Source organism: Corylus avellana, chromosome ca6 (assembly GCF_901000735.1).
Source record: "Corylus avellana chromosome ca6, CavTom2PMs-1.0".
NCBI classification, from domain to species: domain Eukaryota; kingdom Viridiplantae; phylum Streptophyta; class Magnoliopsida; order Fagales; family Betulaceae; genus Corylus; species Corylus avellana.
The window spans coordinates 29,195,680-29,208,125 of NC_081546.1; the positions used below are offsets into that span (position 1 = coordinate 29,195,680).

At 36.1% G+C, this 12,446-nt stretch overlaps 1 protein-coding gene and 1 pseudogene across 1 annotated transcript; both read left to right on the top strand.

Annotated features, from left to right (window-relative positions):
- Nucleotides 1-439: 439 nt before the first annotated feature.
- Nucleotides 440-3,570, top strand: LOC132185818 (uncharacterized). Its single transcript, XM_059599610.1, has 2 exons — nucleotides 440-841; nucleotides 1,438-3,570. Exon 2 carries the CDS (start codon nucleotides 1,571-1,573, stop codon nucleotides 3,251-3,253), a length of 1,683 nt encoding a protein of 560 aa, XP_059455593.1. The 5' UTR covers nucleotides 440-841; nucleotides 1,438-1,570; the 3' UTR covers nucleotides 3,254-3,570.
- Nucleotides 3,571-6,291: 2,721 nt separating this feature from the next.
- On the top strand, nucleotides 6,292-12,142 carry LOC132185572 (putative cysteine-rich receptor-like protein kinase 23; annotated as a pseudogene).
- The last annotated feature ends 304 nt before the right edge of the window (nucleotides 12,143-12,446 follow it).

A 12,446-nucleotide genomic window follows, 5' to 3' on the forward strand; every position in this document is an offset into this window, starting at 1 on the left:
TAGGCCATTAAATCTAGCCTCATGGATATAGGATGATATTTACCTACATCTTTGGTAAAAATAAAAATAAAGAAAATGACAAAAATAATATTTGAGTAGCGTTGCTCGATCAGAATTCTACATGTTCTCGGCCAATAAAAGTAAAAGAAAATCTACCAAAGTAGAGAGCAAATCCACCGAATTATTAGCTTTGATTTAGATAGGAGAGGTGCTTGCTTAAAGGTCCAAAGAAACCAATGCAAAAGGCCATAAATGTTGTCAGATGGGCGTTGGCCGAGAAGGGGTGGATAGGATACGTTATCAAAATGCCCATCATTTACTAAGGAGGTTACTTTTTGTCAAAAGCCATAAATATTGGGAGTTGGGAGTTAGGCTTATTAATTGCTTAGGATAGAATGTGATAGATTATTTTATTATTTTCTTTTCCTATACATAGGAAGCTTGTAAACGTTCGTTAGAACTTAGAACAACTTCAACCATGATATTTTGAAATCAATCAAATTTGAGATTTCTCTCAACTTTCTCTGTGGAGAATTATCTTTCAACCTGCGGGTTGTGCTGCAATGTGAGGATTGTGTTTTCTTTTCTTGTTTAAGAGATGAAGCTAGAAGCTCTTAAACTTTTGTTACCAAGTCTTCGGCTGCGTCACCCATCTCCATCTTCATAGTAAATCCGGCTCAACAATGTCCCACCGCCAACCATCCTTGCCTTTTCTTATCCTCTGATTATTGATCATCTTTTAACTCTTTCCAAGCCTTTCCATCGCATGGCAGAAGTAGCAGATAAGTTTTAAGCCGATCTTAACGTTTATCCGAAGCCAAATTCCAGATTTTTTCAAGCTGTGAGTATCAATTTGTGCCTGCTTATGTGATCATTTGAGTATCTTTTCCTTTTTGGTTTTCCTATATCAAATAGTGGGCTAGTTTTTACTCTGAAAACATATCTGCTACTCTGAAAACTTACCTGCTAGTTTTTCCTTATGTGATCATTTGAGTATCTTTTCCTTTTTGGTTTTCCTATATCAAATAGTGGGCTAGTTTTTACTCTGAAAACATATCTGCTACTGCTTTTTAAAAGGTATTTTTTGTTTTTTGTTTTATTGTTTTTGTGATTAGTTTATATGTTGAATTATTAGTCAATATTTTGCTTCATATATATTTTAAGCTAAGAAGCAAAAATCAGTCCTAAAAAAGTATTAACAAACGAGGCTATATATATGTTTTAGGAGTCGGAATAAGAGAGCCTTTGGGTCCTGTTTTGCTGTTATTGTTTACTTGAACTGTGGTATGCATTTGTGAGCTTATTTCCCTCATTTGTTATCCAACTTCCTTCACTAAACTGGAAGGTCGTTGCTGGTCCCTTTAATATCTATTTATATTGTTTTTTTGCTGATCATGGTACTTGTAATTTGAAGATGATTGTCTCGTTGTGTTGCAGGGTATGGTTGAAGGCTGTGTTTTGTAAGAGTAATTGGACCTATCTCTTTGGAGAAGAAGTTGATCTGTGTCCATATTTCGGGTAAGTTTGCCTGCTCAAATATCATTTAAAAGTTTCACCATTAGAGAGGGAGATGGAGCTTCAACATTTCATCCACGAACATCCGTTGATCTTCATCGAAGATCTGGTACCGGATCCTTATGATTCTTTTTCTACTCACTATTGCTTTGGTTGCCAGAAACAAGTATCGGGTCCTAATTACAGATGCAAAGAGTGCACTTGGATCATCCTTCATAAATCATGTGCAGAACTACCCCGTGAGTTGCGGCACCCGTTGCACCCCAAACATCCCCTTCTTCTCATCAAAGAGAACCAAGTAGGCAAATGCGAGGGTTGCAATAAAGATCATCTAGACGCCTACAGCTTCATTTACAATTGTTTTGACTGTAATTTTTACCTTGATACAAAATGTGCTTCTCTGCCGCTCACCACCGAACCTGAAAGTCATGCCCACCCATTGACCCTCATGCGGAGATCTGTCTCTTTCACATGCGATGCTTGTGGGAAACAGGGCAAAGGCATGTTTTACTCATGTGCTGTCTGTCCATTCTTGGTCCACCTAGAATGTACTTCCTTCCCATTGACTGTCAAGCATATCCGTCACCCCCACCCTCTCAACCTCATAACCAACCCTCTTCACAAATCCGACCAACCAGTTTGCGAACTCTGTGTTGAAAGTGTGGACACAAATTACATGGTTTATTATTGCTCTACATGTGATTACGTTAACCATCTTCATTGTGCTGCAAATAAGGAACTGTGGGGTGAAACATTTGTGCCGGGATGCCGTGATGAATCCATTGATTCCATTAGTACTTATGTCGTCTTGAAATCCATACTAGGAGAACCCGTCGAAATCAAACATTTTTGTCATGATCATGACTTAAAGCTTATTGATAAGAAATTTGAGAATTGTGAAAAATGTGATGCTTGTATATGGCCTATCTCCACTCCGATTTATAATTGTACTGAATGCAAATTCTTTCTTCACAAATCTTGTGTTGAATTACCCAAAAGAAAGTCACACCCACTTCATCAACATCCTCTTGTTCTCCACCAACAGCCCTCGGGCCGACTTCATCCTACGTTTATTTGTAAGGCCTGTGATCGCTTTTGTAATGGTTTGACCTACCATTGTGACAAATGCAATTTCGACCTTGATGTCCAATGTAGTTTTATGCCTGACAAGTTTAACCATGACGGCCATGAGCACCAACTTATTCTCTCTAGTGCATCATATTCTGATAAGTGCAGCTCTTGTGACGTGAAACGAACAACCTTCTTTCGTTGTGCTAATTGTGATTTTTCTCTAGATTTCAAATGCGCTACACTACCACGTACCATAAGATATGGACCGTACGAACAATTATTTACCCTTTGTTATAAAGATGAAGATGATTCTGATAATGAATATTATTGTGATATTTGTGAAGAAAAACGGGATCCAAAGCATTGGTTCTATTATTGTGCGTATCTCAGTTTTTATGCTCATCCCGACTGCATTCTTGGGAAATCTTCATACATCAAATGTAGGAGGACTTGTCAATATGGCATGCAAGAACATTGCCTCACTTTGGATGACAGGGGCGAGGGCAACCATCGTCTATGTGATGAATGTGGCAGTTTTTGCAATGGCTTGACTTATACATGTGTCCGCGGTGATTTGAGTCTTCACAGGTGGTGCTTTCACAAGATTAAAGCACTAACAAGCTGGCTATATACTCTAGAGGAATATTCCTCTGGAGCATATAGATAAGAGGAAGAGGAAGAGGAAGACGGAGACGAAGATGAAGAAGAGAGCAACTTTGAAAAATGAGAAGAATAACATTGTATATTATGCTCAAGAGGAAGTGTCTGCATTGAAAAATGCTATTTACTCCAATAGAAGCTATGTACGAGTATTTGTATTGAAATTTTTTGAAGGTAATTGTTGGGTTGCTTTTAAATTAATGTAGTTAAATGCTTTCCAATAGTGTTGCTGAAGAAGTGCTAGTTGTTTGAAGCTGAAAATTCATTTGGAAATTGGGTTCCTGAAGGGATATATATAGATAAATGCTCCGGAAGTGCTACATTCTCTGTTTAGTAGTGTTATTTCTTAAATTTACTTATTATAATATAAGAAAGATCTGTGTAAAATTGTGATGGGTCATTTAAACTAAAACAAAATACTTTTAATCAGTAAACAAGATTCATTGAAACACAAGTACTTCATGATCGAGAAGTAATTTTTATGGGCTACAAGTTGCAGTGTCTTGAAAACTAAAGTAAGGCCTCTAAATAACAAGTCATTTAGTAACATAGGAGGAAAAAAACAAGAAAGGGTAACTTCACTGAAGACTTCTGAACTTTCACTCGATTTGACAAATTCCTCCTAAACTTCAAAATCTCACAATTTAGTCCCCTAAACTTTCAATTAATGCTCTCAAGTTGAACATCTCCATCAAATTTAGCCATTAGAAATACCAAAAAAGACCAAAATATTCCTAATTTTCTTTTTCTTTTTTTAATTTTTTCTTTTAAAAAAAAAACGTTTTAGAATTGAGTGTAAAGTTGGAATTTTATAAAAAAAAGTCAGGGGTATAAACGTCATTTAACGTTTAAAATCTGAAAAGGAGGTCTAAATTAATTGCAATTAAAAGTCCAATGGACTTAAATTGAGAGATTTTGAAGTTTGGAGGGGTTTGTCAAATCGAGTGGAAGTTCAGAAGTTTTCAGTAAAGTTACCCAAAAAAAAAAAAAAAAAAAAAGGAGATGATATTTAGTGTTTGATTGTTATATTTTGAATTTTAAAATTAAATTATAACGAAAAAAAAAAAAAGTTAACGTTGCGTTATAGTCTAGTATTTTCTTGAAAGCAGGGCATGTGAAAATAAGTCCAAAAGATGCATTCTTATAGAATAACATTTTATTATGTATCTTTGATTTTTTATCAAAAACAAGAACTTTTTATCATGAAGCAACAAATATATCTATATAAAATTATTGCTTATTAATTAAAATTCAAGTAATTTTAAGATAGCTACTGAAGATGACAAACATGCATTATGATTAATTATATGGACTTATAATCTACTCATATCATCAAGACTGTCGCAACAGATTTAATAATATATTTAGTCTTATAGTAAATTTGTTGCCATATGGTTTAATATTTTAAAATAACATTTTTTTAAGTGTTATTTTAAAATATTACTTATTACTATGTATATCATTAACATTACAACAAAACTAAAAATCGATAGTGAAATGGAGCAGATCCTATTCTGCATCAGTCGTAGGTAACTTTTTTTTTTTTTTATAAACCAATTAATGTCGTTTAAACAGGAACTCGTTTGAGTCCTCTCTTTAGGGTGGTGTCCTACCAGCTTCCGGCTGAGGAGAATCGTGAGTGGAACATATGAAGAGGATGGGGGAGGAGTTGGAGGCGTTGTGCGGAAGGATATCTCTAACTTTAAAAACATTGTGTTTCACATGGGTTAAGACAAATCTTAATGATGTGTATATAAGTTTTTGGACACGTTCCTCTTGCAAGTCGGTTTTCAATGGTGAGTTCTTCCCAAAGTTTATATAATTTAGTATCAACGGTTTTGGAGTTTTTGCCAATATATATATATATATATATATATATATATATATATATATATATATATATATTTGAACACCCTCTAACCCAAAAGCCTAAGCTAATGAGCTTAAGTCTACTTATGTATATTAAATACTTTTTTTTAATACATACTTTGTCAATGTGAATTCAACACTAACAAGTGTACTTATAACATGACATGTTTAATTATATAAGTCAAGTTATGATTGACTTCGAAGTCGCATAGCCATACCTCAATACAACCGAATCCAACACACAAACATGAATTACAACCCCTGATAGGAGTAAACACGAATTACACCCCCTTGTAGTACTCCTAAAAACCTCTTTAACACAGGAACAAAAGTCTTTCTGATGTTGTATTTGAAAAACCTGTGTCATTTGTTTGGCTACAAACCCATCCAATATTAACCCCAAAAGTCTCGTGGAGTTGTTAATGGCATAATACATTTATGATTCAACCGAGAAAGTAGATGCAAGATATTATGCACATCATTGGACGAAGCTGCTCCAAAAATAAAACAAAAAGTTTTCAGGCCCTCACTCACGGTAAGATTTCTAAACATCAAAATTATGTCATGTCAACAAGACTAAGGGAGCCTATAGTTTTCATACATGTATAACGTTGGACGTCTCTTTTCTTTCCTCCTTTCATATCAAAAAGCCAAATTCAATCAAGTCCACAAATTCCCAAGATGCTGTTCTTTCCACCTGAACTTGTACGGCTCATAGCAGAACAGAGAGTTTTCACATTAAGTAGATGTATCGATCAAACTCTGGAAACAGATATCGACTCTCTTTCTTACCATGGCATCCAAGAATATCATCCTCCTCTCCTTCATGTTTCTTTTTCAACATTTGCAGTGCTCTAATGCTCAGAGTTGGATCAAAGCTGGTTATTGGTATGCGCTTTTGCTGATATCAACTCCTCCATGTACCTACCTGCTTTCTATCCCCTCCCCTGATGAACAATACCTTCAAACATTGTTGATTCCGGCACAATTGTTACCAATACATTGTTACGTTTGAGCAACAAGTTGCAACTTCCAAAAAAAATTCCATGTAATTTTTCTAGGTCTCTCACTCTGCCTTTGCATCTTGGCTTCTGATCACTTCCTCATTCATACTTAAAATTTGAGAAAAAAGCAACACCATAACTCCACTTGCAAGCATGATCTGCCAATACGAAAATGATATTTTCCACTACAAATGCGGACGGGGAGAATGAGAAAACTAGTGGGAATGCAGTTGGTGTGAATTCAGTCTACAGCGTAATAATATGTCAGGTGGGCGCAGAAATTTGCACTTTTATGAACTTTTCTTTGCCTTCAAAAAAGAAGAAGGGAGAATGATAGCGATAGAGTCTGAAATAATGTCAACAATTTTTCAATCTTGAATGATGAAGCGATGTTGAAGAGCCATAATAATATTTTGGGAATCTCCTCCCAAGGTGAAATCCGGGAACTTAAGAGAAACAGCCAAAACAACCGCAAGAGCCGTAACCAACGCCTCCCCGTGGTGGGATAATAGGAGGGGCTGATTTGAGAGAGTGTCTTAAAACGTCAAAGTAAGAGCAATAACAGCAGATATCCTATTTCACAATGCATTGGGCATTGGAAACAGTGTAGCTTCCCAATGGAATATTATACTCCTAAATAAAGTGTTGTCTCTCCTATCTCATTTAGCTCCCATCCATTCTTCCTCTGGTAGGCTGGCAGCAGCACCCCATCTCCCTTTTTCCCTCACGCCTCTCTCTCTTTCTCTCTCACGTTCTCCCTCCTCTCCCAAAAACACCCAAAAATGCAATCCAAATACGCACTCTACCCATTTTGCAGAACCCATGCTTAAAAGAGGGGAGACCGTGTGGGAAAGAGAGATCAAAGAAGACGACGACGGAGGAGCAAACTCAAAAGGGGAAGGACAACCAATTGAAGCTTAAATCTTGATTTTAATTTTTAACCCAAACGCCAGCTTGAATGAGAAACCCCAAAAGGATGAGTTGCAGATCGCCAACTTGAAGCTTGAAGCTTGGCTTGGAAAGAAATTTCTTTTGAGGCTTTGATTTTCAACCAATTAAGTATCATTTTTCTCATATTTTTGGACAAGTACAAGAGATTTATTCTCGCTGTGAACCTACAAGTCACCGAAAAGGACCACTACAACCCTTGCAGAAAACGGTACGTGTATAGGATAAAATTAAGAAAGTTATTGTCGAGTGTATTTGGATAGGAAAGTAAAAAGGAGTTTAGTTTCTTAAATTTAGGGAAAATCGTTGAGTATCTGATACTAGTGCTCTAATCCCTCTGAACAACAAGTCATTTAGCGTCATATAAAAAATAAGAAAAGAAAAAAAGGGAGATGCTATTGCTACTGGGTGTTTGATTGTGATATTTTGAATTCTTAAAATTAAATTAGAAAGTTTAATCTATCTACCATGTATTGCAACCACTCATAGTACCCCACAAACCCTCTTTAATACCGGAAGAAAAGTCCTGATGATGTTGTCTTTCAAATAGATGTTTCATTTGTTTGACAACAAGCCCATCCAAAGATTGACCCCAAAAGTCTTGTGGAGTTGTGCTGGCCGGCTTTCGATCATGATGGTTCTACTGAGAAATTTAATGCAAGATATTGTGCATTTCTTGGACTTGGATGAAGCTGCTCCAAGAAAAAAACAAAAAAGCTGATAGGCCCTTATAGGTATGGTAACATTTCTAAATATCAAAGTAATGTCCTGTACGTCATGTCAAGAAGACTAAGGGAACCTATAGTTTTCATACATGTATAACTTGGACGTCTCTTTCTTTCCTCCTTTCATATCAAACAACTAAATTCAAGTCCACACAAATTTCCAAGATGCTACTCTCCTCTGCTACAGTTTTGACATTAAGTAGATGTTATCATACCCTGAAAGAGATATCAACTAGCTTTCTTTCCATGGCATCCAAGAATATCATCCTCCTCTCCTTCATGTTTCTTTTTCAAAATTTGCAGTGCTCTAATGCTCAGAGTTGGATCAAAGCTGGTTATTGGTATGCTGGTAGTGAATCCCCCATTCCTGACCTGAATTCTGCCTTGTTTACACACCTTATATGCGCTTTTGCTGATATCAACTCCTCCACCTACCAACTTTCCATCCCCTCGGCTGATGAACAATACTTCTCCAGCTTCACAAACATTGTCAAACGCAAGAACCCATCAGTGGTCACGCTTCTATCTACATGGAATGGACAAGCTTCAACGGCTAAATCCATCTTGGGTGAGAAAGGCAACGGATCAGTATTGTCTTCAATGCTCAGCCGATCTTCTTACAGAAAGTCTTTCATTGAATCTTCAATAAAAACAGCAAGGAAATATGGATTTCAAGGCATAGACTTGTTCTGGCTTTGGCCTAACACGGCCACAGACATGACCAACATGAGAATTCTGCTGGATGAATGGCGAGCTGAAGTAAATTCTGAGTCAAGAAAGCCTGGCCAACCACAATTGATCTTGACGATGGCCCTTTTTTACTTGCCAACTTTTGAATTTGGGAGTTACCCGATTGATTCCATACAGAGAAATATGGATTGGGCACATGTTGTGGCATATGACTATCACCTGCCTTCAAAGGAGAACTTTACACATGCTCATGCAGCTTTATATGATCCTTCAAGCCATGTTAATACTGATTATGGCATAAGAGAGTGGTTGGCTAAAGGATTTCCCTCAAACAAGTTGCTTTTGGGTTTGCCTTACCATGGCTATGCTTGGGCTCTTGCAAATCCCAGAGAAAATGCTATTGGTGCGCCATCATCAGGGCTAGCCGTAACACAAGATGGGAGCATGAGTTACAAGTACATCAAGTGGTACATTCGAAGTTATGGTGCTACAATAATTTTCAATTCTACTTATATTATGAATTAATGCATTATTGGATCCACTTGGATTAATTTTGATGATGTGGAGGCTATCAGAGCTAAGATTGCTTATGTGAAGGAGAAGAAGCTACTTGGTTACAATGTCTTTTAGGTCATCAATGATGACAATTGGGTTCTTTCTCTGGCAGGTACCATCTAAACTTTACATGGCTATATACTTTGTCCTCATAGGAGTCAATGAATTGACATTACAAACCCTTTTATAGAACTTCATCATTTGAATTTGCTTATCTAGAAATGGAAGGGAAAAATTGCCTTGCAAATGCACATAACAGAGGATTAGTCATCATGACTTGATTAATCCATTTAAGCAAAATAGAAATCATGGGAGATCTTTGCATAGCAGAATGCTTAGTACTCTTAATCTAACAAAAAGCTTGCCTATCTTCACCCAAGCTCTAAGTTGGAGGTTGACCCTCTTGAGGAGTGTAAGTTTTTGGTTTAAAAGTTCTAAAAACAGAGAAATTTTGTATCAACTTGCAAGATCTAGATGCGAAATTTTTAATTTAGTTTCTGGACTGCATTGACAGCTCAAGAGAAAGAAGATGGCCAAGGAAACAAGCGAAGGCTATTGTTAAAAATTCTTCTTCCAATAGCTTTGATCATTGTCCTTCTAGCCTTCTTGTTATGTTACCTAAAAGGCAGACTACTGAAGTCAAAAGGTAATAGAACAACTGCAAGACTTTGCCACTTGAGAATTTTCCTTTTGTCAGTATGACATTGAGATATCAATAATTTATTTATTTCATTTTCCTATTTGGTTGCAGGCATGATTCTTTTAGGAAACAGAGATTCTGGACCAGTAACCAATCCATCAACTCCTGAAAATCTTGGCCACAATGTTCCTAATCTGCAAGTATTCAGCTTTTCCAGTATCAAAGCGGCTACAAATAACTTCTCAAGTGCAAACAAGCTTGGAGAGGGGGGTTTTGGCCCTGTTTACAAGGTAATGTTTGGCTCTTGTGCTAATTTTCTTGGCACTAATTAGTTTTGCTTTTAAAGTATGTGAATTTTATATTAGCTGTGTAGCTCTGGCTTAGCAGACAATGCTAACCGTGGGCTTCGATGTTGTCAGGGTAAATTACCAAGAGGACAGGAAATAGCAGTGAAAAGACTCTCAAAAACTTCAACTCAAGGACATGAAGAGTTCACAAATGAGGTTACACTTACCGCAGGACTTCAACATATAAATCTAGCTAGAGTTGTGGGATATTGCTTAGAGAGAGAAGAAAAGATGTTGATCTATGAGTGGATGCCAAACAAAAGCTTGGATTATTACCTCTTTGGTATGCAATCGTTCTGTGCTTCTGATTAAATATAGTCAATCATTTGGGTTTATGTGACATTTAACTATGTATCTTATCAGCCTAAATGGGTCTAAATACCAACATATAACGACCCTGGAAAAATGCTAGCCACAACTATACTATTACTCTAAAATGACTAATCGAAGTTGCAATTGGAGCTTTCTAAAATCATTTATAAAGTCTATTTTCAAGTAATAAATAATGAATTTAAGACTCCGCACCCATGTGAGCAATAGATCTTCCCAACGTGGGACTAACTTTCTTGGGTACCATAATCCTCTCCACTCAAATCCCTGAAGTCCTCATTAGAGCTCATGCGATGCAGTGGCTTAGCGCCACATGGCGTTACTAAGTTATTTTGATACCATTTGTTACAAACTAATAAAAGCACTACTCACATCTACGTTATTAATTCAAATAGACTAGTTGAAGTTTTGCATTTGAAATTCCTTAGAATCACTTATAAAATCCAATCTTATTTAGTAAGGAACTTAGCACCCCTGAACACATTTTATAATCCACTCATTCTATGTGAGTAGTACATATTCTCAATGTAGGACTAATTTTTTGGGCTGTCACAAAATATTTAATGATATCTTGATATGTATTGCCACTATTATTTAATCTTGAGAAAAGCATATATAGGTAAGAAATTTAAGCTTCCAGAGTCCTGAAAAGCCACGATGTCTTGCTAGCTAATTGAGTATGTTTTGATGCTTTGGTTTGTATCATTATGTCTGATGACTGCTAACTGTTCACAGTTTTATTTTTGTGTAGATCCAACCAAAAGGTATAACTTAGATTGGCCAAAGCGTGTTCACATCATTGAGGGTGTTACTCAAGGGCTTTTATATCTCCAGGAATACTCAAATTTTACAATAATTCACCGAGATCTCAAAGCTAGCAACATTTTACTGGACAAGGACATGAATCCAAAGATCTCAGATTTCGGAATGGCTAAGCTTTTTGGAAAGGATGAACATGAAGCAAACACAGAAAGGATTGTTGGAACATAGTAAGTATTTCTCAGCTTTTGTATGGTTTCACTTTCTCACATGCATTTCCCTTGTTAAATTCTCAACATCTCTTCTAATTAATTTGATGTATGAAAAATGCAGTGGCTATGTTCCTCCAAAATATGTTAGAAAAGGTATATACTCTATGAAGTATGATGTCTATAGTTTTGGAGTTCTACTTCTGCAAATCATAAGTGGCAAGAGAAATGCATGTTACTATGGCCCAAACGAAACTTTAAGCCTTTTGGATTATGTAAGTAACTTCATTAAACTTTCTTATGATTTAAATAATTGCCTTTAATTTGAAATATAAAGATGGGTAACAAATATTGAATGATTTCAGGCATATGAGTTATGGAAAGAAGATAAGGGCATGGAGTTGATTGATCCATCATTGGATGATTCCTCATCATCTTGCAAACTCATGAGATGCTTGCAAGTAGCTCTATTATGCCTCCAAGAAAACCCAGTGGATAGACCAACAATGTTGGAAGTTTATTCAATGCTCAAAAATGATGTTGGACCAAATATTGCTACCCCTCAAAATCCAGCTTTTTCTGCCAAAAGTGATAAAAATGTGGGAAGCACATCAACATCACAGCAAAGAAGTTGTTCAGTTGGTGATACAACAATTTCAGAAATAATACCCCGGTGACTGCCCGGGCCGGCTCTCAAGGGAGATGGTTTACTCAATCCTTTTATAATCACACTTGTATATATAGTATATACTCAGCAATCTCCCCTCACGTGTGAGTATGTAACATTCCAACTTCAAATAATAAATTACTAATTTCAATAGGGTGAAGCTAAACAGCACGCTGGCGTGAGTGGCACGCCAGTGTAAAAAAAATTTTTTTTTTTTTTTTATAATTAAAAATTAAAAACTAAAAAAAAAAAAAAAAAATTTACAGTGTGCTGTGTATCACGGTCCATTTCAATATAAAAAATCTTTAATTCACACAGTAAAAATTGCATGTATCTTTTTTGGTTTTTTTTGTTTTTAAACCATAAACTCACTTGATATTTAAGTTAGACATTAGAGCTTTAAACTAAATACACTTTATATAATGTTGTGTACAGAACTAAATTTAGGATTCTAAAT

What these genes read in the sequence shown, in the direction of transcription:
- LOC132185818 (XM_059599610.1), top strand. Translation starts at nt 1,571, where the DNA reads ATGGAGCTTCAACATTTCATCCACGAACATCCGTTGATCTTCATCGAA.